Genomic DNA, 27,741 nt, shown 5'->3' with positions numbered 1-27,741 from the left:
AGCTTCAGTAAGCTTGAGGCCGCTGTCATCGCTGCTAGGCCGCGGCGGCATCAAACAGTAATAGCACTTTTGTCGTGCGAAGTGAATGCTGCATGCTTTTCCCCCCTTTCATTGCATTTTCTCTGAGTTCTGTGTTCCGTTTTTGACACAGGTAAGTGGGTGATCTCATGCTAATTTGGTTAAACAGTCCTACCATTTAGTACCTACTTTTTCTGAGCTCCAGCCAACTACGGTTAAACGAGGGTTCACTGTACTGTATTTATATGACTGTAGGTCGACTTGAATGTAAGTAAGTCCTACCGTTTAGTACCTACTTTTTCTGAGCTCCGGCCAACTACGGTTAAACGAGAGTTCACTGTATCGTATTTATATGATTGTAAGTCGACTCGAATGTAAGTCGAGCCCCCCCCCCCCCCCCCCCCCCCCCCATATCGCATAACGGAAAAAAAAAAAAAGAGCATACCCGAGGGCGCATTTGATCACGAAAATTTATTAGTAGCTGACATGGTCACTGGACTACTCGTCTTCACTAGTGCTGCCATCGTCATTGTTGCTACGGTCCCACAGCGCGTCGTCGTCCAACGAAATTTCACATTTGACAAATGACCGCATCACAACATCTTGTGGAACAGCAGCCCACGCCGAATGCACCCAACCACATGCAGCCGTCAGGGAGGCTCTTTTGACAAATCCGGTTGGCGTAATTTTGCGGTCTTCTGCCGCCAGTCATTTGCACTCACGGTGGAGCAGGTCCTTAAAAGGCGAAGGTCCGGGCTTGTTTCATGACCATGTCGCACTTCACTGGCAGGGACCGATCACGCATTTCAGCAACATACGCCGCAAGCTTAGCCTACAGCTCCGGAAAGCGTCAAGACCTCTAAACGTGGGAAATTTTTCACTTGAATTTCGCTTCGCTGCAGTCACCACTCTCGCACTACCCGTTCAGAAACATCGAACTTGCAGCCCGCTGCGCAGTGATTTGTTTCTTCGGCGTCAAGGATGGCAGCCCTCTTGAACGCTGCTATGAACAAGGGCCGAATGATTAGTGGGCCTAGAGTACTCATGATGACTGAGGAAGCATAGAAGTAGCACATAGCTGGCAATCAAGTGGAACGCATCAAACCAATGCCTTTTGTCAAACTATAGAGAAAGCTAAGCGCAACAGGGAAAGAGAAACCCGCAAGCGGTGTCTACTCTTTCATGAACTACAGATACATTCCGCAAGGCCAATGCCTCATTGGCAAGGCGCAAGTGCCGCCGCTCTGAGGGTGCTGCTGCGAATGGGAACAACGGCGCTTCCATCAACTATCGACAGCCCCCATAAGTGTTGCGTGCACTGTAAAACTCTCAAAAATGTTGAAAAACCCTTCCGAGAAGCAAACAAATATGCGGGATGGCGAAAAGCTACAGGTAGGGCCATAGAGCAAACATAAAATTGTAAGTACGTTGTAGCTTCCATCGGTCTCGCTTTTTTGGCCGTGCAATGTTTTGGTTTCGATTGTAAGTCGACCCCCTCACTTCAGATTTTCAAATTTTAAAAAAGTGGTCGACTTACAAACGTGTAAATACGGTATTATAAAAAAACATTATTCACAGAGATTTGTATCGAGAAACAAGAAGTTATACAAAAACTTCAACGCAGGTTGGCATAAAGAGATTATAAAAAAATATTGGGATATGCACTTTTAAATGCCAGTGCTGACATTGTACTGGTGCTGACATATGGGGCAGAAACTTGGAGACTGACAAAAGAAACTAGAGAACAAGTTAAGGACTGTGCAAGGACCGTTGGAACGAAGAATTCTAGGCATAGCGTTAAGAGACGGAAAGAGAGCGGTTTGGATCAGAGAGCACATGGGTATAGCTGATATTCTAATTGACATTAAGAGAGAAAATGGAGCTGGGCAGGTTATGTAATGCCTAGGTTAGATAACCAGTGGACCATTCGGATTACAGAATGGGTGCCAAGAGAAGGGAAGCGCTGTCGAGGATGGCAGGACACTAGGTGGGGCAATGAAATTAGCAAATTTTCGGGTGCTAGTTGGAATCGGTTGGGGCAGGACAGGGGTAATTGGAGATTGCAGGGAGAGGCCTTCATCCTGCAGCGGACAAAGATTAGGCGGATGATGATGATGATGAAATGCAAGGAATTAATGCAATAATGCAACAAATACAGTAGAACCTCATTCATGATCCCTGATGGGATCGACAGTATGAATAAATAAATAAATACGTTCCCATTACATATGTTTTCTCGGCGCCAACGCTCGCAATTGAGCACACAAGAATGACCTGGAATCTTCCTCGAAAACACAATTTTTCGGCACCAATGGTCAGTACGTCGCCAAACTGCAATCATATGATACGTTTTCCGGCCACTAGATCCCATGCAATCAAGGAAAGGCACGAGGTGCACGCAATCGAGAACCGTATAGAACTGCCCGCTGCGGCAGCTTCACCACAATACTCGCCCGCCCATCTCGCATTAAAACGCCTGCGCACACTCAGTTTCTCATTTCGGTACCAGCAAATCTTCGCCGGGGTCATTGCACATAGCACTCACAGCTATCACCAGCAATCCTATCGCGATAAGCATCTTCGCCTACCTGTTTCATAGCGCGCGTCGGAAGCATAGCTCATGCTTTTAACAGGCGTTAACTGAAACGTACAGAAGCTCCCTGCTGCAGACTTCGATCGTACGCGTTCTCCCACCTCTAGATCCCATGTGAACAAGAAAAGGCACGAGGCGCACGCGATCAAGAACAGTACATAGCCGCCCATCTCATGTCAAAACGACAGCACGCGCAGTTTTATTCCGGTACCAGCAAATCTCCGCCAGCCGTAGTGAGGGACTACGGATTAATTTTGACCACCAGGGGATCTTTAACGTTTCCCCGATGTATGGGACAAGGGTGTTTTTGCATTTTGCGCTCGTCACAAATGCGGCCATTGTGGCCAGAATTCGATCCCGCGACCTCGTGCTTAGCAGCAGAACACCGCAGCCGCTAAGCCACCGTGGCTGGTAGAACATGCAGGATATCTTTATATTGGTACTTGGTACCAACAAAATGGTTTGAAGAAGAAACGACACTTCGTGCTGAAGTCTGACGAACTGAGTTGTTTTCCACGTCAGTGTTGCAGCTGTCACTGTCCAAAAACTCACGGGCCGATGCATCAGAATCGGTAGAGAGAGAGAGAGAGAGAGCTCTTTATTAGAACAACAGAGAATTTTGCCGGCGCGTATATAACCGCTGGCATGCTACTCTGTATAGGGATGGGGAATGGGATTAAAAGATTCCAGAAGAGAGTGGGAGAAAAAGGGGATAAAAATAAATATGGAATGTCCGAGTGGACCTGATACTAATATTTACAGGTGACATGGTGGGTAAATTTAGGCTTTTTTATATAAGGTGTGCAATTTTTAAAGCTTTCCTATTAGACCAATTTCTGACAGGTATTTGAATAATAAATCCAAAACCCGTCGCTGTTTTGAAGGACCGGGCATTGGACATGAGATGCTCGGTAACGTTAACGGTTCGTGGCAAATCATATTCATTTGTTGCTCAAAAAATTGTCTCTCGTCGCAGTATGCGGGGCATTCTAATAATATGTGCTCAATTCTCTCTAAGTTGCGATAGTTAACACAGTATGGGTTAGTGGTAAGCCCTATGCAGTACAGATAATCGTTCGTACTGCATCGGTAGAAAAATGTGCAACACCAATGCCATTTTGGGAATTCGAGCGCCCATCACCCTGGCTTTGCCTCGACTTTGGAGTTACCTTAAAAAGCATTGTGCAGCAGGAAAAAGGAAAAACAAAAGCGAAACTGAACAAACAGCTTCTTTCTTCATTAAAACTTCTTTCTGGCGAGTTGGTGCATACTTGACATAAAAATTGTAACAGCGCAAACACATGCAACCACAAAAAAAACAAGGACGAGACACAAGCGCTGTGTCTCCAAAGTCCATCGGATGGAGCTAACAGTTCGAAAGCAGCCATCGACGCTGAGCTATTCATGGGCTAGATCAACGAGAGAATGAACTCACCGAGCAAATGCTGCAGCCAGTAGGGAGTGACGGCGAAAGAGGTCGGCCCGCTTGCAGTTGTCTTCGTGCTGCGCCCATTCCTCGGCCAGGCTGTCCCTGGCCGCACAGCTGCTTTCCTCCAGGGGCACTTCGTCCAGCAGGCTCGCCAGTATGAGCTCACTCTGGAACCACTGCCACCGGCCCAGGGCCTCACCGTGGCAGCCCCTGTTAGCAAAAAAGGCAGGAAACCTCAAGGCAGTTGCAGGAGCTACCTATGTCACGGCATATATTGGTATTAGTTAAACGCGTCACCATGCGTCAGTGTTTCATGGTTTTTCGGGTAAGCAAGGTGGCCTAGACCACAATTTCTTCCACTTTCATGCTCACGCAAGCGCTGTCCAAACCTACTGAAATGTCTAGTACACTATAATAAAAACTTAGAGCGCTAAAAATGTTTTTTGAAAATTTTTATTATAATGCATTACCAACTAGCCCACCTATCCATCCTCTTGCAATGTCTAGGACACCCAGACGCTTTCAAGGTTGCCTGCTTACGGGTGGCTCAGAACCACAATGTTAGAACCATTCGTAAATTGTTTCTCCCATCTCCTTTTTTACCATTTTATTGATATTTTTTTTTCCTTCTCTTGTGCCTTTCGACGTGGCAAGTGACAATGAAATGTATAAATAATATTGACTTACCTATCGCAAGAAGTTGCACTCCGTTAGCTTAGTGCTGCTTTCTAGCATAAATTAGTTACAGCTTTGTTCCTTCCAATCCACATAGGTCACGCCCGTTGGCTTGGACTTAGATGCAGCACGTGCCTTGTTCAACCCTGATGTTACAACCATTTGTGTATATTTTTGTCTCCTTTAAACCCGTCTATTGCAGATAATTCAAGTGAGTCTTTGGACATGAATCATCCTCTGGGCTGGTCTTCTCTGCCATAAAGTGGCTATCTCGTAACTGAGATATCTCAGTTGCTAGTCAGTAGCTCGAATCCTCATTTCCCCTCCCCTCCCTCCACCTTGAGCATTGGACTACTAATCTGAAGGTGGTGAAGGCTCGAATCCTCCTCCAGTACACTACATTTCCAGGTTTCAAGCGGCACCTCACAGCGGCAAAATATGCTGAGAGCCATTTGGGCTGTACAGTCGAACCCACTTATAACAATATTGACATGTGTACTTGTCTTTATTGGGGGGCACGTTTCGCCGATTAACAAATGTTAACGCACAACGCAGAACGCGCCTGCATGTATCCGAAGTTTCTGGAAAGTTATCGATGGTTCTTTCCACTGTCTGCTGTCGCCGGACCTTATGCTATCTTATTTCATCGCGTGACGCGAATGGTGTAGAACTTTGTGGAAGACATGTGGGTCCAAGCGATTAGTCTGGAACATTCGACGACTGCTGTATAAAAGCCGACGCGCTCAACCCGCTGATCAGATTTTCGACGATCGCCGACCGTGTTCGCCGCTATCGTTGTGCTATAAGTGTAGCCTGTTTTTGTGGGCACAGGTTCGCCCAATAAAAGTTCGTTTTGTCTTTCACAGTATTGCTACTGTGTTCTTCACCGTCACCACCACGTGACATCTGGTGGAGGTGCTTGTGCGTTCATGTACCGAACGCCCCCGCAAAGCCGCGATCCAAGCCCGAAGCCTGAGGACAAAACCAGCATCACCCAAGACCAGCGTGCTAGCCACCGACTGCAAGGACTGCCCCCAGAGCACGGACTTCTACCTGAGACGACAAAAAGATTGTGGCCAAGACAACCCCAATGGCTGCCTCTGCGTCCCCCATTATCCTGCAACCACCTCGGGACCCACAGACCTTTCATGAAGCAGCTACTGAAGACCCGGAATCCTGGGTGGAGACCTATGAATGAATCGCGACTTTCAACAACTGGGACTCTGACGACAAGCTACAGCATGTATATTTCGCATTAGAAGGCGCCGCCAGGACGTGGTTCGAGAACCGAGAAGCCACCTTAACGATGTGGAACCTGTTCCGAAGCGGCTTCCTGCAGACCTTCACAAGCGTCGTACGCCGAGAACAAGCCCAAGCACTACTAGAAACCAGAGTGCAGCTGCCTAATGAAACCACCACGATCTTTACAGAAGAAATGAGCTGCCTATTCCGCCACGCCGACCCGGAAATGTCCGAGGAAAAGAAAGTCCGCCTACTGATGCGTGGTCTAAAGGAGGAACTTTTCGCCGGAATGGTACGGAGCCCACCGAAGACCGTTGATGAGTTTCTTCACGAGGCCACAAGCATCGAGAAGACACTGGAAATGCGGAACCGGCAATTCAACCGCCGCACGAACTCGACAAACTACGCCGGAGTTGCGTCAATGGCCACTGACGACCTGCGCGAGACTATCCGAGCGGTCGTGCAGGAGGAACTACAGAAGCTGTTGCCTTCATCACAGCCTCAAGTGTCTTCGATTGCTGACGCCGTGCCCGAGGAGCTCCAACAACAACTCGGAGTAGGCCCGGAATCGCCACAGTCTCAAGCGATGACAGACGCCGCTGTAGCCCGCCGTCACGTTTCCCCTCCGCGCCCACGGCAGGGCCCAGTGACGACACAGTTCCGTCGTCCACCAACACCCCCACCGCCAGCACGCCAAGCCATCACCTCACGCGGCATTCCAAGGAAGGCTGACATTTGGCGCGCCCCTGACCACCATCCGCTTTGCTATCACTGTGGAGAAGCCGGGCACATCTACTGCCGATGCCCTGTGGGGTTCTCCTCCGTGCTCTTAGGAGAAAGGAACGACTATACAGTGGTGCAAACAATCACAAGGGCATTTATTGCACCTTGCATAGATCAATGCCTGCTAGCCAAGTGATTATCCACAAAACATGCCGATGGGCGCGCGACAAATCTAGAAGTCCGACTCACCGCAACCGGATAACGAGCGAATATGTTCGCCCCATGCTGGATCCCAACGCCTGGTCGTTCGCGTGTACGGTCACGCGAACGGTGGCGCGTTCGAAGGTGGCCATGCAAGACAGTCTCGCAGAAGCTTGGATCGGCGCACGCGCGGCACGGCACGTCCGCACTGCTTGCTGTCCCGAACCAAAGCCTTGTCTTTCCTGCACCCAAGTAACCCCGCAGCAGAGCAACACTCGCGCCATCTCTCGCACTGCGCCTGTACCACTCCGACCGCCGCGGGCGCCAGGCCACGCCGCGAAGCCGCACTGCAGGAGCTATGTGCAAAAACAAGATATCAGGGGACGCGTGAGAGTCACGCATCCCCACAGCCCATACCGGGAGATGGGACTCCGAGGGTTCGCCGTTAACGCACCGCGACCACAGATTGGCGAACGACCTCGCGATATCGCCGACTACCTCGCCGCCACTCAGTGGAGCCCTCGACGACCGTCCCGTTCACCGTCATCAGGCCTGTTGCTGCAGCGACGACCATACACCGGCCCAGCCCGGGGCCGCTCTGTGAGCCCACATCCGGAAAACTAAAAGCAGCAACCGATGGAGGTGTGGTTGCTGTTCGTCGAACTGACAAAGATCCTCCGCCGCCGACGAAGAGACCATCTCGACGACATAATAACGACACGCCGCTGTCCCGACGAAGTCAGGAAGTCAAGACTACACCGATGAAAGACGACTTGACGACGCGACGTTCCAACTTCATTTCAACACGACGCAGCCGTGATCCGACGCTAAGGCCTAACTGCAAAGCCAGACAATTACCGACCTAGACGTATTTCTCGACGGCCACGCAGTTACCGCCTTAGTGGACACAGGGGCTGATTACTCCGTAATGAGTGGACACATCGCCGCCCAGTTGAAGAAAGTTAAGACTGCATGGGAAGGCCCTCAAATTCGAACCGCTGGAAGACACCTTATCACGCCAACTGGAATCTGCACGGCAAGAATTGCTGTTAATGACCGGACTTACCCTGCCACCTTCATTATCATCCAACAGTGTTCACGAGACGTCATTCTCGGCATGGACTTCCTAAACCAACTCAGTGCAATCATCGACCTGACGTCGAAGTTGATAACGCTGTTGGAAGATCGTGAGATACCGCCGGAGAGCTTTCGTAGTCACCACGCCTTAAGCGTGCTTGAAAGTCAAGTCAGCATCCCGCCCCGCTCTAGCATTGTCATTTCTGTCGGCACGAAAACACCTGACGACGTAGACGGCATCATCGAGGGTGACCAACGTCTGTTGCTAGACCATGAAATTTGAGTCGCAAGAGGGATCGCTCGACTGCACGGAGGGAAAACTGAAGTGCTGCTGACAAACTTCAGCCAGGAGTACAAGCACATCAACAAGGGCACGACGATCGCGTACATCGAGGAAATTCTGGAAACCAGTAATGCGTTTGTCCTCTCAGATTCCGCCGCATCTACCCCAACGACCATGGTTCCCGAACCAGACTTCGACGTAAATCCAGGTCTCACCATGAGTAAGCAGCAACAGCTCAGAAGTCTTCTCCGACGATACAAAGAGTGCTTTTCGACGTCATCAAGGATTCGACAAACACCAGTCGCCAAGCATCGCATAATCACTGAGGAGTGCGCTCGACCACTCCGCCAGAGCCCTTACCGAGTTTCGCTGCAAGAATGTGAAGCTATAAGAGAACAAGTTGATGAAATGCTGTGCGACGCCATCATCCAGCCGTCGAAAAGGCCGTGGGCATCCCCTGTTGTCCTTGTGAAGAAAAAGGACGGAACATTACGGTTCTGCGTCGATTATCATCGTCTGAACAAGATCACGAAGGACGTATACCCCGCCCACGGATAGACGACGCATTGGATCGGCTCTGCAACGCTAAATACTTCTCATCGATGGACCTCAAGTTTGGCTATTGGCAAATAGAAGTCAATGAAAGAGATCGCAAAAAGACCGCCTTCATCACCGCAGACGGCCTCTCAAGGTTATGCCAAGGTTCAAGGTTATGCCATTTGGACTGTGCTCGGCGCCTGCAACGTTCCAGCGCGTGATGGACACGGTTTTAGCAGGATTGAAGTGGCAGACCCGTCTCGTTTACTTGGATGACATCGTTGTCTTCGCTGGAAACTTGGACGATCACCTTAGGCGGCTTGCAACAGTACTAGAACCCATCAAGTCATCAGGGCTCACTCTGAAGCCAGAAAAGTGCCGCTTCGCTTACGATGAGCTTCTGTTCCTAGGCGACGTCATCAGCAAGTCTGGAGTTTGCCCCAACCCGCAGAAGACAGCTGCCATCGCAAAGTTCCCGCAGCCCATCGACAAGAAGGCAGTGCGTAGATTTCTTGGCATGTGTGCCTACTACAGGTGATTTGTCAAGGACTTTTCACGCATTGCTGAGCCACTGACACAACTAACTAAATGTGACGTCGAGTTCAAGTGGAAAACGCCGCAGGCCGACGCATTTCAAGAACTCAAACGACGCATGCAGTCGCCGCCCGTACTTGCGCACTTCGACGAGCATGCCCATACCGAAATACACACTGAAGCCAGTAGCCTAGGCCTCGGTGTGGTCCTAGTCCAGAGAAAAGATGGCCATGAACACGTGATAGCTTACGCTAGCCGGTCATTGTCAAAAGTGGAAGGCAATTATTCTACAACCGAAAAGGAATGCCTCGCCATCGTTTGGGCTACAGCGAAATTTCGCCCTTACCTATATGGCAGGCCATTCAAAGTGGTCAGCGACCGTCCCGCATTGTGTTGGCTAGCGAATATAAAGGACCCTTTAGGACGGCTGGCGCGGTGGAGCCTCAGACTACAGGAATGCGACATCACTGTAACGTACAAGTCCGGGCGAAAACACTCAGATGCCGATTGTCTATCACGCGCCTACATTGACTCGCCGCCACAAGATGACGAGGATGACGACGCCTTCCTTGGAATAATAAGCGTGGAAGACTTCGCTGAGCAGCAACGCGCGGACCCGGAGCTAAAAGGCCTCGTCGATTATTTGGAAGGGCGCACCGACACCGTCCCTAGGGCATTCAAGCGCGGATTGTCTTCGTTCCCGCTTGAAAAGAACCTACTCCTGAAGAACTTCTCACCAGTCCGCGCCAACTACCTTCTTGTTGTTCCGTCGGCACTGCGTCCAGAAGTACTGCATGCCCTACATGACAATCCAACCGCTGGGCACCTCGATTTCTCCTGGACACTATCGAGGATACAAGAAAGGTATTACTGGCCGCGCCAACCGCCTATGTCGCCCGTTACGTCAAGACACGTCGAGACTGTCAACGACTGAAGACACCACCGACAAGGCCAGCTGGATTACTACAGCCGATCAAGCCTCCTTACTGACGTTTTCAGCAGATCGGGATGGACTTGCTGGGACTGCTTCCGACATTAACTTGTGGAAATAAGTGGATCGTCGTGGCGACGGACTATCTCACCCGCTTCGCTGAAACTAAACCTTTACCGAAAGGTAGCGCAGCCGGAGTAGCAAAATTTTTCGTTGAGAACATCCTGCTGCGACATGGTGCTCCAGAAGTCCTCATCACCGACAGAGGAACGGCTTTTACAGCAGAGCTCACCCAAGCCATTCTGCAATATAGCCAGACAAGCCACAGGAGGACAACTGCCTACCGTCCGCAAACAAATGATCTCACGGAACGCCTGAACAAGACCCTCGCCGACATGCTAGCAATGTACGTCGACGTTGAGCACAAGACGTGGACGCGGTCCTGCTGTATGTAACCTTCGCTTACAACACAGCGGTGAAAGAAACAACACAGATCGAGTCGTTAAAGCTGGTTTACAGCAGGAACCCGATGACCACGCTCGACGCTATGCTGCCGCACGTCACTGACGAGGACAATTTTGACGTCGCTACATATCTCCAGTGCGCCGAAGAAGCCCGACAGCTCGCCCGCCTATGGATCAAGAACCGCAGCGCAGAGCAGCGTACCGACAGCCGACACTACAACCTCCGACGACGCTTCGTCGAGTACCAGCCCGGAGACCGTGTTTGGGTATGGACCCCGATACGCTGACGAGGACTCAGTGAGAAACTACCTCGACGCTATTTTGGACCCTACAAGGTCATTTGACGTATTGGCGCACTGGACTATGAGGTCGTGCCAGACGCCATTTCGCATTCACAGCGGCGCCGCGCACGATCTGAAGTGGTCCACGTGGTGCGTCTTAAACCCTTTTTCGGACACTGACGAACTTTCCTTATGTTATTTTCTTTGCTACGGGTGCTTCTTTATTACTTTCGTTTGTTTGAAGCACTGGGTCGATGCTTCAAACAAACGCCTGCATGTATCCGAAGTTTCTGGAAAGTTATCGATGCTTCTTTCCACTGCCTGTTGTCTCCGAACCTTATGTTATCCGATTTAATCGTGTGACGCGAATGATGTAGAACTTTGTGGAAGACACGCGGGTCCAAGCGATTAGTCTGGAACATTCGACGACTGCTGTATAAAAGGTGACACGCTTGACCCGCTGATCAGATTTTCGACGATCGCCGACCTTGTTCGCCGCTATCGTTGTGGTATAAGTGTAGCCTGTTTTTGTGGGCACAGGTTCGCCGAATAAAAGTTTGTTTTGTCTTTCACAGTACTGCTACTGTGTTCTTCAACGTCACCACCACGTGACAATATTCAAGTTCCACAAAAATTCCATTGTTATAACTGAGAATTCGTGTAACCGCGTTGCATGAAAAAAGAAGATCAGAATGGTAGATGGCATAGCTGCTCCGAGAGAAGTATAATGGCAGGGAGGCCAGTTCTCCTGCCCACCACCTTTCTCCATCTGGCTGCTGATTGTGTTGACTCGTTTAACTGTTTAATCCAGCTTCCTGCATGGTGCAATTGCGTGTTGTTAACAAGCCGTGGCTTTCGGCGTTCAAGAATGGCACTGCTATAAAAACTGTAAACAGGGGTCACGGGTAGCAAGTGACATAGGAGCTCTGCCAAGGTGTTGCTATGGTGGCCCCAAAAGGCACCTTTTAAAAAATGCGGGAAGGTTGCTGCGGCATCACCTCAGCTTGAGAAATCAGGTTGCCTCAGGTCAGCGAAGCTTTCCATGCTGGATACTTTGATTGCCGATAAGTAGTGGTGATGTTGATGGCTAAACCTTAATTTCTTCAACGTTTAGACTAACACGTGATTGGTGAGTTGATGTTAAACGTTACCTGGCATGCACCACTGCTGTTTGCCTGCATAGTACACAGAACACACAGGGAAAGGTGTTTGCTTGAGGCGTTGTTGTGCACCATATTTTATAATGTCCGAGAGGGTCGAGCATTGTCATTTCCTCACATGGCACATCACATTGTGGCAGAAGTATTAAACTGGAATTTTATTATGGGGCCGTACGTTCCAAAACCCCACTCGGGTTATGAGGGAAGCCGCAGCAGTGGACTCCAGATTAATTTTGACGCCCCCCCCCCCCCCCCATGACGTTCTTTAACGTGTCCCAAAATCTAAGTGCAGGTGCGTTTTCTATTTCGCCCCCGTCGAAATGTGCCTGCTGCGATTTGAATCAAATTCGTGAACTTTAGCAATACCATAGCTGTAAAGCTAATGTGGCGAGCACAGAAGTGTTGATATGACAGTCGATCGCTTCTGTAGTGTCTCCTGGACCCCGCGGTGTGCTTTAATTAATGCGGCTCTGCGTCTGCACGCCCTGCGTAAGTTGCCCGCTTGACATATTGGCATGGCACTTATTTTTCAGAAATAGCAGCACCGTACTGTACTGTATCTTTAACTTAAACTTATCCTGTTTCCCGCAACCGCTGTCATATAGTAGTGGGGTTTCCTTGCCTTCTCACGTCACCTCCCCCCTCTTCTCCCTCTCCTTTTCCTTTCTACAGTTCTATTTGCGTCCCCTTTGGCCTCGCAGGTTAGTAGAAAAGGAAGCAGTGCAGTTTCTGCAATGCTTCTGAGAGGAGACACTGATAATTACGGCTGTCAAGTGGCTAATGTGGCGACAGCCAGGGAGCTCCAGAGGGCATTGTCCACATTTGACATGGTGTGGTGAAAACGAGTTTCTCTGTTCGTCTTTCCTCTTTTACTCGCGCTTGTCATCTATGTACACGCTCTGAACCATTCTCCGAGGCGGTGTGCACGACGGCGGCGGCGGCAGCAGCAATGGGAAAGTCGAAAGTCGAAAAATGCGTTGTTAGAAGATGCCGGAAATTTTCGTGATCACTCTCATAAGTGATGGTGTTAGGAAGATTGTTCCAAAGGCGAATGGCTCTTGGAAGAGTGGAGTAGTTAAATGAATGAGGCTTTCCGTAGATGCACTTGAAATTGAACTGATTGTACAACCGGTGTGACCTGTAATCAGGAGTTTCAAGACGCAAAACTGATGGCGCTGTATTATGGACATATTTATGAAATGATGATAGCAGGGCTATATCACGACGGTAATGCAAGGGCTGTAGTGAGAGGTCGAGTTTAATTTGTGTCGTGCTTTTCTTAAAGTCATAACAACGTGAAATAAAACATGCAGCCCTATTGTGAATAGATTCGAGTTTTTTGATCAAGTATTTCTGATGAGGAGACCAAACAGACGCGGCAAATTCAAACTGAGGTTGAACAAATGTTAGAGAAGCTAGTTTACAAATGTCTTCAGTAGAATTTTGCAACTTGTGTCTTATGTACCCTTACGATCTCAATGCACTGGTGCATATGTATGCAATGTGCGTTGACCACGAAAGAGTCGAAGTTAGGTTAACAACAAGATATTTATATTCAGTATCATGCAAAATAGCGATGTTATTTATGTGATAAAGAAACGCAGATTTAGTATGCTTGAGGCTAAAAGAGATAATTTTACATTCAGAAACGTTAAGCTTCATTAGCCAAGTCTTACACCAAAGAAAAATAAATTCAAGTGCGAGACAGCTGCTAAGCCTCAACGGTTTATTTCGCAGGTTGCGCGCTGAAGACGATGACGCTGGCCATGATGATGAATCTATACAGATGAAGAAGACGAAGGGGTAAAATAATGCTCACATAATTTCCCCCGCGCATGGAAGCGGCCAACCTGGCTGCTGGTTATGGCGGGAAACGCCGTATGAAAGGCTTTAAACGCGAAACATGCACAATCTCTGTGGCACGGCAGCGGCTGTCCAAAGGCGGAACAACGGGAGTAACACGATAGTTAACTGGCGAAGTCTGTTCCCAAACAATGTAGGGCCTGATAAAACGGGACTGAAATTTTTCGCACAATCCAGGAGCGTGAACTGGGGTACACAGTAACACTTCATCTGCATGGTGGAAGGAAACGACACGGTGAGATGCGTTATAGCGAGTTTTGCGGTCTTGTTGACTGGCGTCGGTGTTGAGGCGGTAACGTTGGTGACACCGGGCAATGCGCAAAACAAACTGCTCACACACTGATGTGGTTGAAGGCATGGGGACATCAAAGAAATAAACGTCAAAGGTAGTGATTGGTTGGCGACCATACACAAGGAAAAAGGGCGAGTACCTCGTAGTGCGTTGGACGGCCGTGTTGTACACGAAAGTGACGAATGGTAGAATGATATCCCATTTGGTGTGGTCAGGGTTGATGTACATAGATATCATGTCCGGCAGCGTGCGATGAAAGCGCTCTGTGAGACCATTAGTTTGAAGGTGGTAGCTGGAAGTCGTTTTATGGATGGTATTGGACGCACGGAGAACATTGTCGAGAAGTTTAAGAGATAAAGGTCCTGCCGCGGTCACTCAAAAGGACACGTGGGGCTCCATGCCGTAAAAATATGGCTTCCAAGAAAAAGGCCGCAACCGCTTCTGCGGGTCCCGAAGATAGTGCGGCTGTTTCAGCATACCGTGTCAAGTGGTCTACAGCTGTGACGATCCATCATTTACCGCCAGTGGTTAAGGGTAGCGGTCCATATAGGTCGATACCAATGGCTGCGAAAGGAGTTTCAGGACACGGGACAGGTTGGAGCAGTCCAGCCGGAGGTGAGGTCAGTCGTTTGCGGAGTTGGCAGAGCGAACAGGAAGCGACGTATTTCGCTACGCTAGTTGCAAGTCCAGGCCAAGAGAAGCGGCTGCGAATTCGCTCGTAGGTTTTATGGAAACCAAAGTGACTGGCAGTGGGATCGTAGTGAAAGGTCTCTAATATCTGGACCCGAAGTGATCAGGGAATGACAGGAACCCAACGGTGTCCTTCGGGATGAAACACATATCAGTATAATACCGAATTTTCAATCTTGAAGTTCTTCAACTGCCGATGGAACCGAGCGTTAGGTGGGCGAGATGATCCGCGAATACGCTCCATAACGGAGTGGCAGTAGGAGTCATTATGTTGGCTAGAGGCAAACGTATGAGAATGGCTGGAAGAGAGCCGGTCGAGAGCTGCAAGCGAAGGGAATGCAGGCGACGCGGCCTGCGGTTTCCTCACTGAAGGTGGTAAGCAAACAGCGTTTGAAGACAGTGGTAGGGGACGATGAGAGAGAGCATCAGCATCCTGGTGTTTCTTTCCAGACTTGTAGGTGACGTCGAAGTCATATTCTTGTAAACGAAGTATCCAATGGGCAAGACGTCCCATTAAATTCTTTAGAGTCGCCAACCAGCAAAGGCGTGGTGATCAGTAACAACCGTAAAGTGGCGGCCATGCAGGTAAGGCCGAAATTTTTGGACGGACCAAACAACGGCGAGACACTCTTGCTCGGTAATCGTATAATTTTTCTCTGCAGCTGTTAGCATGCGACTTGCATATGCAACCACAAGTTCTTCAGGATTTTGCTGACGTTGCAGAAAAACAGCGCTGATACCGTGTCTGCTGGCGTCAGTATGTAGGAGAGTGGTTGCGGTGTTGTCGAAATGACAAAGCACAGGTTCGGACGTGAGGGCATGCTTGAGGGCGTCAAAAGCAGTTTGGCATTCGTCCGACCATACGTAGGGAGCTACACAAGGAAAGAGTTGATGGAGCGACGCAACAATGGTGGCAAATTTACGTATGAAGCACCGGAAATCCGAAGCTAGGCCAAGGAAGCTACGCAAGTCTTTTGCGCGCTGAGGCCTGAGAAAGCGGAGGACAGCGGTAATCTTGTCGGGGTGGGCTGAAGGCCCTCCTTACTGACAAGATGTCCGAGCACTTTAATGGTTTTGTTGGCAAAGTGGCACTTTTTTGTATTCAGCTGAAGGCCAGGAGCTGAGAGGCATGTCAGGCCTTCGTCGAAGCACTGCAAGTGCTTATGGAAGGTTGACGAAAATATGATGTCATCAAGGTAGCATAAGCAAGTCTTCCACTTTAGGCCCCGTAGTACGGTGTCAATCATCCGCTCAAATGTGGAGGGAGCATTACACAGCCCGAAAGGCATTACGTTAAACTCGTAAAGTGCATCGGGTGTGGCAAAAGCAGTTTTCTTCTTGTTTGCTTCGTGCATGGGGATCTGCCAATATCCGAAGCGTAGATCAAGGCTGGAGAAATACACCGCGCCTTGTAATGAATCTAACACATCATCGATTCGGGGCAGTGGATATACATCTTTGCAGGTTATTTTGTTCAAGGCACGGTAGTCTACGCAAAATCGCACTGAGCCATCTCTCTTTCGCACCAAAACGACAGGTGACGACCAAGGGCTTGAGGATGGGCGGATTATGCTACGTTTCGGTATGTCGGCAATGTGGGTATCGATGATCTGGCGTTCAGCGGAAGAAACGCGATATGGCCGCCAGCGCACGATGGATGTTTCATCTGTGTGTATGCGATGAGCTGTCGCAGAAGTCTGTCCCAGAAGAGGAGAGTGGACGTCGAAGGAATCTTTATGCTTGGATAACAACGCCAGTAACTCCCCTGTCTGCTGTGGCGTTAAATCGGAGCTCATGGTACAGCACAGTCCACTTATAACGATACTACATATAATGATATATCGGTTATAACGATGGGTCGACATGAGTGTGTCAATTTATGCATTAGGTCTATGGGGAAAAAACTCATCTATAACGATGGGTTATTCACAGCATATTGTATATAACGATCAAAATTTTGCCGTCTGGACAGCATTTTCCGTGCCAAATAATCGTAACATTTGCATTGCTCAGTTCTCTGAAACGAACGATGTCGAGACGAGGCGATGTTTACCTCCGTAAGTTCGTATCTGCCGCCATTGCCGTGCAGCACGTCCCGCCCCAACCGCGCACTGGAGAGTACCTGAGTAGGCGCAGCGTGCCACAAGATGGCGCTAGCTGCTTCATGCGCGTCGGCCACAGTCGCTCCGAAAGAGAGAGAACGAAAAAAAAAAGCGACAAGCAAAGCGGTGCAGTGGCGCCCGACCCGCGTCTCTCTCTCTCGCGATAGCAGGCTGACGCCACCGAAGCAGCGTGCAACCAACGGTTCAACCCCCTTCGAAGATGGCGCTGACAAAGCGCAAAGCTGTATCGCTTGACACGGACATGGATATTTTGCAGGACTCGACGCGGCTTCAAGGTGAGCGCCTTCGTGAAGAAGTATGAGCTTGCCCAGTTAACGATATCAACCATGATGAAAACCGGGAGCACCACGATTGTAAAGGCAGCAGCTATCAGCGGCCATGCCAATCAACGGAAAAGGGTTAGAGACCCTTTGTAAGCCGATGTTGAAGACGTGCTTTACCAGTGGTTCATCATCAATTGCTTCAAAAAGGCGGGCTTTGTGCGTAAGGACAAACGTCCCCAACCCACTGAGACCAACACGGTGGAAGATGCCGACATAACCGAGCTCTGGGAGCTCGTACCTACTGGTGACACAGGTGGTGCATCGAAGGAGGAGTTTTTGACTAGACAGTGCTGCCTCGTTCTGCGATGAGGTCAGTGACGAGGCGATCGCCGAAGATCTGCTCTCTCGACAGACGGCAAAGTTGTGCGACGGTGACGACGGCAGCAGCAACAGTGACAAAGAGATTGACAGTGGCTCCTTGACCCCGAGCTCGATGTCCACGCAAAGTGCACTGTCGTCGATCGACTTCTTAATTGATTTTGTGCATGCTAAATGATTACCGCCAGTGTTCGCGCAGCCGCTGGATTCCATGCACACCGTGGTTGTGAAGCTGAAGCTGCCGCAAAAGCAAGTGCAGATTTCGGACTATTTCGGCGCGCTTAACCCTTGACACGGTCATTGGCGCTAGAAATAAAGTTTGTTTTTCACAGCCTACTTTTTACATCATCTATTCTTTAGAGCAAGTAGCGAATTCGAGTTCGGAGCTGGAAAGCTACGTTCCGCATTTTTTATTAGAAAATAAAAAAAAAATAACTGCAGTCCAGATATAGCGATCATCAGTTAAACCGATCATACTTTCCGTCTTTCTCGATATCGTTAAAGGTGGACTGCACTGTACTAGCGAGAACAGAAGCAGGGACCGGATCCATAGCTGTGGGCGGTTGTGAAACAGCAGTAGTCGAGGTAAGCACAGAGACGGGCTGAGTGTCCAAGACGCACATTAGAACGGCGCCCTTAGAAAGCAGGTCTGGCTCATTGGTTGTGTTGAGTACAGCCAAAGTGGCCGTGCTGTTGGTAAAGCGAACAAGGCTGGGTGCCAGAGCAATCCCTTTGGATAAGCAACAGGCTGACGGTACAACTAAAATGTCACCATCAGTGACGTCAGAATTAACTACAAGGAGTTGTTCGTGGCCAGGGGGCACCATACAATCGTCAGCAGTTCGTAAGCGAAGGCGCGGTTTGTGTACGTCGTCGGAATTGTCGGTCTCTGTCAAGTTAACGAGGCGTTGACAGCACGAGATGAAAGCAGACACCGAAGACAGAAAGTCCTACCCTAGTATAGCATGTGAGCACAGGAAGTCAACACTGCGAACTGGATATGGTGGTGTATCCCGTCGATCGAAACTCGAACGGTGCAATGCGCTGATGGCCGAATCACAACATTATTTGCACCACGAAGAAGAGCTCCACTGTAAGGTGTAGTAACTTTATGTATACGAGAGCACAAGCCAGCGGGAATAATAGAAATAGCTGCTCCCGTATCAATCAATGCTAGGACTGGTATACCTTCTACACAAACTAATAAAGTATTGGCCGGGCACGCTGGAGGAATTGTAGTCAGTGCAAGCCATGCAGCTATCCCCCCAAAAACTGCACCATCTAGTTTTCTGATCAGTAGTCAGGAGTGCAGGTGGCCGGTTGTAGGGGTGATGTCGAGCGTCGGAGAGGGGAGGGCGAGCGGCGGCGCCCTGGACGGTAGTTGTGAGGTGCTTCGGGAGGTGGAGAAAATGAGCGTAGGGAGAGCCAGCGCAGGTAAGGACTTGGAGGAAACAATGGGTCTCTCTCATAAATATCTAAGCCACGGCGTTTGTCCTGTTGTCGTCTACGGCAAAAACGCGATATGTGCCCGCGAATACCACAATAATAACAAATGGGGCGGGGCGTAGGCCGGGTGGTGTAAAATACTGTGGCAGGCGGACGGGGTGGTAGAGTCGCCAGATGGTTGGGGGCAGTAGCAGGAGCAGGAGGAGGTGTCCGAACAAACGCTGGTTGCATAGCCGCAACTTGAGCGTACGAGGTGGTTGGCAAAGGAGGGCCACAGCTCGCAGCGCAGGTCATGGAGGACAGCTCCTCTTTGATGATGTCGCGCAGGCCAGGAACTGAAGGTTGAGGCTGGAGAACAGGAGGACTGAGCAGGCCACACGCTTGGAACTCTTTGCGTATGAGAGTCCGAATCAGCATACGCAGGTCAGTATCCGACGAAGGAGGCGCGTCCCCGGCGACAGGTTGTAAACGGATGGCCTGCAGTGAGTCCAGGTGTTGGCAAGTCGCGATCAAATTGTTAACTGTATTTGGATTCTTGATCGCCAGTGCGCTGAACGCGACTTGGGATATTTTGGAAGGATCCTTGGAATCCTTTAGGATATGACGGACACGATCAGATTCCGTCATGGTGGCGTCAACACGGTGACAAAGGGCGAGGATGTTCTCGATGTGAGAGGTGTATGTTTCCCCAGGAAGTTGCATGAGTCCATCAAGCTTTTTCTTGGCGACCTCAGAGCGGACGTTGGGAGCGCCAAAAATCTGCCGAAGCTTGTGTTTGAATGCCGCCCAGTCAGGCAAGCTGCTCTCGTGGTTGAGAAACCAAGTCTGGCAACGTCAGTGAGGTAGAATGCAATGTTGCGAAGCTTGTGCATATCATCCCACCGGTTAGACTCACTCACGCGGTCATAATTGTCCAGCCAGTCATGAACGTCATCACTACGAAGGCCAGCGAACATGGCGGGATCGCGCTGCCGCATGCTGACGGTCCATGAAGGAACGGCCAGTGGGGCAGTGACAGTGACGCCAGAGGCTCCTGGAGGATCTTCTTGGGGCATCCTGGTGGAAAGGCGGAGCAAGCAGCGGCCTGAACGAAGCTCCAGGGAAAGTCTAAGGCGCAGAGGACCAAGGGATTAAAAGCAGCCTCCACCACTTGCGAGACAACTGTTAAGCCTCAACGGTTTATTTTGCAAGTCACGCGCTGAAGACGATGACGCTGGCCATAATGATGAATATATACAGATGAAGAAGACAAAGCGGTAAAATAATGCTCACACAAGATCTTTTTGGAGGACTGCATGATCATGGGCACATTTGATGGAATGATAAAGAATGCAGCCTGCAAAAATGCGCACGTGTGAGGAAATGTTATTGGGTAAGTCATTAATGTGTATTAGAAATAGTAATGGCCTAAGAACGCTGCCTTGTGGTACACCTGAAGTAACGTGCGAAAGAGGAAAAATTATCAACTGCTGTGAATTGCTGATGATTAGAAAGGAAATTGCGAATCCATGTTAATGTAAGTGCATATAATTAAAGAGCAGATAATTTCAATATCAAACTGCAATCTGCTATGAGGTCAAAGACTTCTGAAAAGTCTAGAAAAGCACAATCAGTTTGTAGATCCTCTTCCATGTTAGTTTGCAAATCGGTTGTTAATTCTAATAATTGCGTCTCACAAGAGAAGCTTCTCCAAAATCCATGTTAATTAGAAAAGAAGAATTTGTTGGCTTCCGGGTGACTGTATACATTTGATGCAATTACGTGTTCTAGCATTTTGTAGCATATAGATGTTAACCCTTTGAGGATCAAGGACGTAAATATACGGCGCCGTAAACAAGTCCAAAAATGGTCGAAACTGTATATTTAAGCCGCCGTCTACACGTTTAAAAAGCACACCGATTTCCTAACTTTTTCTTTTCTATCATGTGCTGCCACTATGTGGGAATACAAGGAATTTTTTTCCCGCACCTTCCTCTCTCGGTTTTCGTTGCATGGTTTGTTTTAGAGCTAGTTTGCACCAGCGCGTCTGTATACTACCACTGGCGCATTGGCGTGCGGGCGGGCAGGCGGGCGGTTTCGGCTTTTTTCGCTTGCAAAACTGATGGTTATCTTGTTACCAATCGCTCAAAAGGCGACCGCATCTTTCTCGCTCGTTTAGTGCTCACAGGGGTGAGCATAGAAAGGATGCCGTCGTGCATGCGTTTCCGTTGCATTTCTTTTTTTGACACTCGCGATAACTGATTGCCTCGGGTTGGCGATCAGATGAATATTAGCGGAAGTTTGTCACACAATGTGCTTCTTTGACAGGCACACAACAACAAAGTTTTCTTGAGTGCACGCACCTACGCAGGTCGATTACGCTATGGATGTACATATTAGTGTAAGAGAAGGAACATTTGAGTTTTGCAAAATATTTTCATGTGCGCATTCTCAAGGTTTTTAACTATGTGTATAAAGATGCATCAAATTTTTAATTCTTATTTGCTTTCTTATTGTTGTTATTTCTGAATGAATAGTAGAAATATACCAATGCAAAATATTTTTTTCTTACTTAATGGTCACCCTAGAAAAATTGCGGTAATTTTTTTTTCAAAATAAATCCCCAAGAAGAATTGGAATATGCAATAAAAAAAATCTACCCCGAGCGGTAGCATAGGGCAAAAATAATCGACCCTCAAAGGGTTAATGATATTGGATGGTAGTTTTCCCATGTGTGTTTGTTACCTGACTTAAATATGGGTATGACCTTTGCTATCTTCCAGTCTGAGGGCAGCACGCCAGTCTCTAAAGATTGCCTGAAGATGTGAGACAGAATTTTACTAGGTGCTATAACAGTGTTTTTCAGAATTTTAGAATTAATGTTGACAACACCACAAAATGTGGTTAGCTGGAGGTTATTTATCAGGCATGCCAGACCTTCAACTGTTATTTCAATTGGTGACATGTATTGGTAGTTAAGCACGGATCCATCCAGCAGATCAGGTTGATCTTCTGTGGTGAATATAGAAGAAAAGTAAGTATTGAAAGTAGAAGCACTGTGATTATCTGCAATGGGAGTGTTATTATTGTTGTGTAAAGAAATGTTAGTGTGGTCCTGATCTGGCCCTATTATGTGCCAGAACTTTCTGGGATTAAGAAACTACAGAGTTCACTCCTATCCAGTTGCTCCACGGCTGTAAAGCAACCACCATGCTGGACGCTATGCTTCTAGCCGACCAATACGACATTACCAATGACGCGTGTAATAGTTTAACCGGCTTACAGATGCAGCTCGCAAGCTTGCATACGAGCGAATCCAGAATCCGCAATGCCTAGACTCCCAGAGGTATAAAGCTCGCCATCGCAAGGTTATCATCCAGCCCAGTGATCAATTTTCGGTATTGACACGTGCACTTGCCTATCTTTATTGGGCGACCACGTTTCGCCGCCTAACAAATGTTATCGCACAGTGCGGGACGCGCCTGCATGTATCGGAAGTTTCTGGAATGTTGTCGATGCTTCTATCCACTGTCTGTTGTCGCCGAACCTAGTGTTATCTGATTTCATCGCGTGCCCGAATGGTGTCGAACTTTGTGGAAGACATGCGGGTCCCAGCGATTAGTCTGGAACATTCAACGACTGCTGTATAAAAGCTGATGCGCTTGACCCGCTGATGAGGTTTTTGACGATCGCCGACTGTGTTAGCCGCTGTCGCCGTTCTTTGAGTGTAGCCTGTTTTTGAGGGCACAAGTTCGCCCAATAATACGCTAGTTTCGTGTTTCGCAGTTTGGCTGCTTTCTTCACCGTCACTGCCATGCGACAGTACAGACCCTGATTTGCCTACACGGCCGTTCGGAAAGGTTACTATGCTGCTACTCTGGCCCCTACAGAGTCCTGCATTGCCTCAGTGAGGTCAACTATGAAGTTCTTTTTGAAGACATTGCAATCCCGCCGTGCGCAGCCGATGAACATTATCCATGTTTTCTGGATGAAACCGTACCATTCACGTTGATGAGGCCATTCTCATTTCCACTCACCTTCATCCCACTTGTGTGACAATTTCCTCTTCACAAACTTTATCAGTGTTGCCGTGTATGTGCTTTGTATTTTTTTTTCTCTCGCATTTGAAGCATCGAAGCAATGCTTTCTGGAAGGATGGCAATGCTACATGCATGAAAATTAGCTGTTTTGTGGGTTTTCTGCTTCTGCAGAAGCTGAGTAAGACGAAGTGAACTGGGTGTCGACAACAATGAAAACGCACTATCAGTGAAGGACGGAAACTGTGTGCTTCCGTCAGATTAAAGTGAACAGTTTCTAGCCATATATACATAGTAAACGTGAATGGTGCTGCACTTTCTGGAAGGTACATGAGCACCAGTGATTATGTTGGAACGTTCAACGCGTGGTGTATGAATAGCTCGCGTGTCTGCACATTTAATAATGCATTTTCCTCTGTCTTTATTAAGGAGTTAAACATACCTTCTGAGTTTTTTTTTTAATAATAATACTTCCTCCATGACTGCTACTAGATGGCATCTAGCTGTCATCGATAAACTTAAGCTATCAACAACACACAGATTCTATGACAGCAGTTCTGAAGTGTTGAACAACATCAATTGTACCTTCATCTGCTTACGTCATTCTACTCTTTACGTAGTCACTATAGGTACGATACCAGATGAATGCAAAACGGGAAAGGCCACTCCCATCTTCAAATCTGGTAACAAGAATTCCATACTAAATTACCAACCAATCCCTTTAGCAAGCTCATGGAACACGTAATTTTCCCTGATGACATAACTTTCTCGATTCTAGCGATTTCTTTCATCCCTCTCAGCATAGGTTTCTCTTGTGAAACATAGCTGGCCATCTTCACGCTAATCTTGACATTAACGTTGAGACAGATGACATTTTTCTTGATTTTGCCATGGCTTTTGACAAAGTTACACTGGAAGCATAGCACGGAAAGAACGATTGACAAAGACTAGACAGGACAAGCGCTATCTAGTCTTGGTCGATCGTCCTTCCCGCGTTATGCTTACAGTGTAACAATGTTTTACCAACCAGCCCAAGCTTATGCTTTTCTGCTTTTGACAAAGTACCTCACCAATACCTAATGTTTAAGTTATCTAGTTGAAACTAACACCCTCATGTACTAGCTTGGATCAACAAGTTCTTGTATAATTGTTCTCAATAAGTGTTTTTATCTAACTATCAGTCAAGACCTATTTCAGTATCTTCTGGTGTACCTCAAGATTCTGTACTTGGCTCCTCTTATCCTTAATGTATATACAGTAAAACCTCGTTGATATGTTCCCGTTCCACACGTTTTCCCGGTGCCAATGTTCACCATCAAGAACACAAAAAATGACCCAATAGAGTTACACTCATATTTTACCAGTTACTATGCTGCCAGAAAACAAGATTTTTCGGCCCCAACGTTCAGTACGTCGCAAAGCTGCAATCGTATGATGCGTTTTCCGGCCGCTAGATCCCATGTGCACAAGAAAAGGCACGAGGCGCACGCAATCGAGAGCAGTATACAGCTGCCCTTCTCACATGAAAATGACGGTGCACAGTTTCTTATTCCGGTAACAGCAAATCTCCACCCAGGTCATCGCACGCCGCATTCATAGCTATCGCTGCCAAACCTGTTGCGAAAGCATCTCCACCTATCTGTTTTACAACGCATGGTGCATCGTGCCTTTGGCGGCTTACTGCAAGCTTTTAGTAGGCGATAATCCAAACGCATCGTCGTTCCCTGCTGCAGGTGGCGCAATGTGGGCATCCCGTCTCGCTTCGGCGACATACGGCGTCGCCCACCAGCTCGATTTTGTTTCGGTTTCCCATCGTCCTCTCAAAACACCATGCAATGGGAAAACAACAAAACACGACTCGGGATGCCAGAGCACCACCAGCTCTACACATGTCAGAGTCTCGTGCCACAATGATCCGCACGGCACTTTGTAGATGTAAAAAATAGCTGAGTGTCAATTTTTTTTTTAGTTACTTCGGATCGTGCAGTTTCCCGGTTAGTAGGTTATTTTTCACAGTTTCTTCCAAAATATATGAACGAGGTTCTACTGTAAACAAGGTTCTACTGTAAGTTGCCCCTTCACATGCTAATGATTGTTCGGTTTACAGGACCATTACTAACTCATGAGACCAGATTGTACTTCAACCAAATCCAAAATTGGTGTGACTAATAATAATAATAATATTTGGGGTTTTACGTGCCAAAACCACTTTCTGATTATGAGGCACGCCGTAGTGGAGGACTCCGGAAATTTTGACCACCTGGGGTTCTTTAACGTGCACCTAAATCTAAGCACACGGGTGTTTTCGCATTCCGCCCCCATCGAAATGCGGCCGCCGTGGCCGGGATTCGATCCCGCGACCTCGTGCTCAGCAGCCCAACACCATAGCCACTGAGCAACCACGGCGGGTTATTGGTGTGACTGGCTAATGACCTTGAACTCTGCTAAATGCAAAATTATGTCCTTCAGTCACCGCTATAGCCCATTCTGCTTCACTTACAAGAATGCAAACGCACAACTTGAATCTGCACCTTCATACAAGTACGTTAGTGTTACCCGATCAAATGATCTGTTGTGGAACGCGTACGTGACTAACGGCACCTCAGCAGTTAACACAGCACAGGGTTTCCTTAGACACAATCTATGCCATGCACCCTAACATGTAAAACTTTTTGCTTATAAATCATAAGACCAATCAAAAGTAGAATACGCGCACTCCCTTCTGGAGTCCCGCCACCTGAAGTTGGTCTCACTAAAGATCTTGAATCAGACCAAAACCGTGCCACAAGGTTAATTCCTTCTTAATTCCTATACCGCCAGCGTTTCCACGTTAAGGGGGAAAGTGGGTATTCTGACCTTCATTAAGACCCCTTTTACCAAATTTAGTGAGACTGCACAGTCTTGTTCAGTTGTTTGTGCTGATTCCAAATATGTAATCATTTTTTAAAATATGCCAATTAGTTCTAAAGTTAACTAAAAATAATTATCATTGTTCCTGGGGACGATGGAGCAAAAACTACTAATCAAAATTTTCCTTTAGGCACATAGCTGGATACTAGGAACCATAAGCTTCACAATAGTAGTAATAGTTTTTGGTATAACAGTTATTAACAATTATACAGCACATTGCCATTCAAAATGGGTTCAATGTGGCTGTTTATTGTGCGGACAATAAAAAAATATTAAAACTAAGATACAAAAATATGGTCCTACCATTGCGTGCAATATTCATGTAGCTCAGTACTGCAACAAAAATTACAATTCTAGGTGCCCCGATTACTGCGAAATCGGTCCAGGAAAGATGCAAAAACTCAAAAATTAATGCTTTGAGAAAACGAAAAAAAAAAAAAAAAAATGGGCAAGCTCATTTTTATTTAAATATAACAAAAAGTATTGATATATCCACATATCTAAATGATCAGTAGCCACCAGGGATGTAATCTGTGTGTCTACAGCTACCCAATTGGCATTTTTTGAAGGCTTGTCGAAGATTTTTGCAGATTCACGCTTGCAGGCTGATGCTCCTGCTCGCTGGTAATCTTTCTCGGCTATTCTCACGCTGTTCGGTAGCCCCGGGTTGAAATGAAGCTCCTGGAGTATGGTAGATGAAGCACTCTTGTTCCCCGAATTAAATTTAATTACTGCCTCAGCCACAGCAGCTTCAACAGCAAAAAGCGAGGCATGCTGTTCCTTGGGCGCCAATGATCAAATCATGGAATGCAAGCATTCATTATTGTTTTGGGTCATGCTGGCATGACCCAAACATCTTTGAACAAATTTGAACACCTTTGAACAAATTTTTCTTCTGAGAGGCGCTCACACACTGGAGGAAGGGCTTGACAAACATGGACAGGCAAATTATATCGAAGCTCTGGGATGGGTTCACTTCTTGCTTGCGCAGAATTCTGACAGAACCAAGAGTATGGACCAGATGGGCAAAGACTATGGTTTGAAACCTTGTCGTATGACATGACGTGGTATGTTGCCATCACAGGCTTCTGCATAGCCTTCACATCCCCTTTGTTGAATTTTAATGCCCATTCATAGAAGGCACTGAGTTTGGTGATCAGGTCACCTGTCAATTTCCCTTTCCCACCAAGTGTTTCAGAGGCAGAGCCATTGTGTTTGGCAATGAGAGTGCGCAAAGCAGTCCCCATCCTTTTTTGGACGGGATTCACGCAATCTTCCTTCTCGACTGGCACAAAGACTTCGGCCTGTCTGAGAGCGAGAACTGCATGAATATCACCGTCTGAAAGGAACGTGGTGCACCTCAGTTTGTGCAGCTGAAGCGACCTCTGGAACAGTACAAGCGCTCCTTCAACTCCCCTGCTTTCCTTTCTGTATTTTTGGGGGACACATGGCTTGCCTTCCAATTTTGGTAGTCCGGGTCTCATCAGGTTTCGGGCCACACACACACCCAGCACAGAAGTCGCTCAGCACAACGTAGTCGAGCACAAGTCCAGACAACAGTTCCGATGACTGTGCCGACTCCGATGTGCGACGAATGGCCGTGCTTCATCCA

At 48.1% G+C, this 27,741-nt stretch overlaps 1 protein-coding gene across 2 annotated transcripts in view; it reads right to left on the bottom strand.

The window, feature by feature from the left end:
* The window catches only part of LOC142584628 (germinal-center associated nuclear protein-like), a 559,187-nt gene that overhangs the window by 237,674 nt on the left and 293,772 nt on the right, over positions 1 to 27,741 (bottom strand). For both annotated transcript variants that reach the window (XM_075694780.1, XM_075694781.1), the window contains exon 16: positions 4,047 to 4,250. In XM_075694780.1, coding sequence (XP_075550895.1) covers positions 4,047 to 4,250 — 204 coding nt within the window. The remainder of the gene's footprint in view (positions 1 to 4,046; positions 4,251 to 27,741) is intronic.

Source organism: Dermacentor variabilis, chromosome 6, assembly GCF_050947875.1.
Source record: "Dermacentor variabilis isolate Ectoservices chromosome 6, ASM5094787v1, whole genome shotgun sequence".
NCBI lineage: Eukaryota > Metazoa > Arthropoda > Arachnida > Ixodida > Ixodidae > Dermacentor > Dermacentor variabilis.
This window is presented reverse-complemented; position numbering and strand designations above follow the sequence as displayed.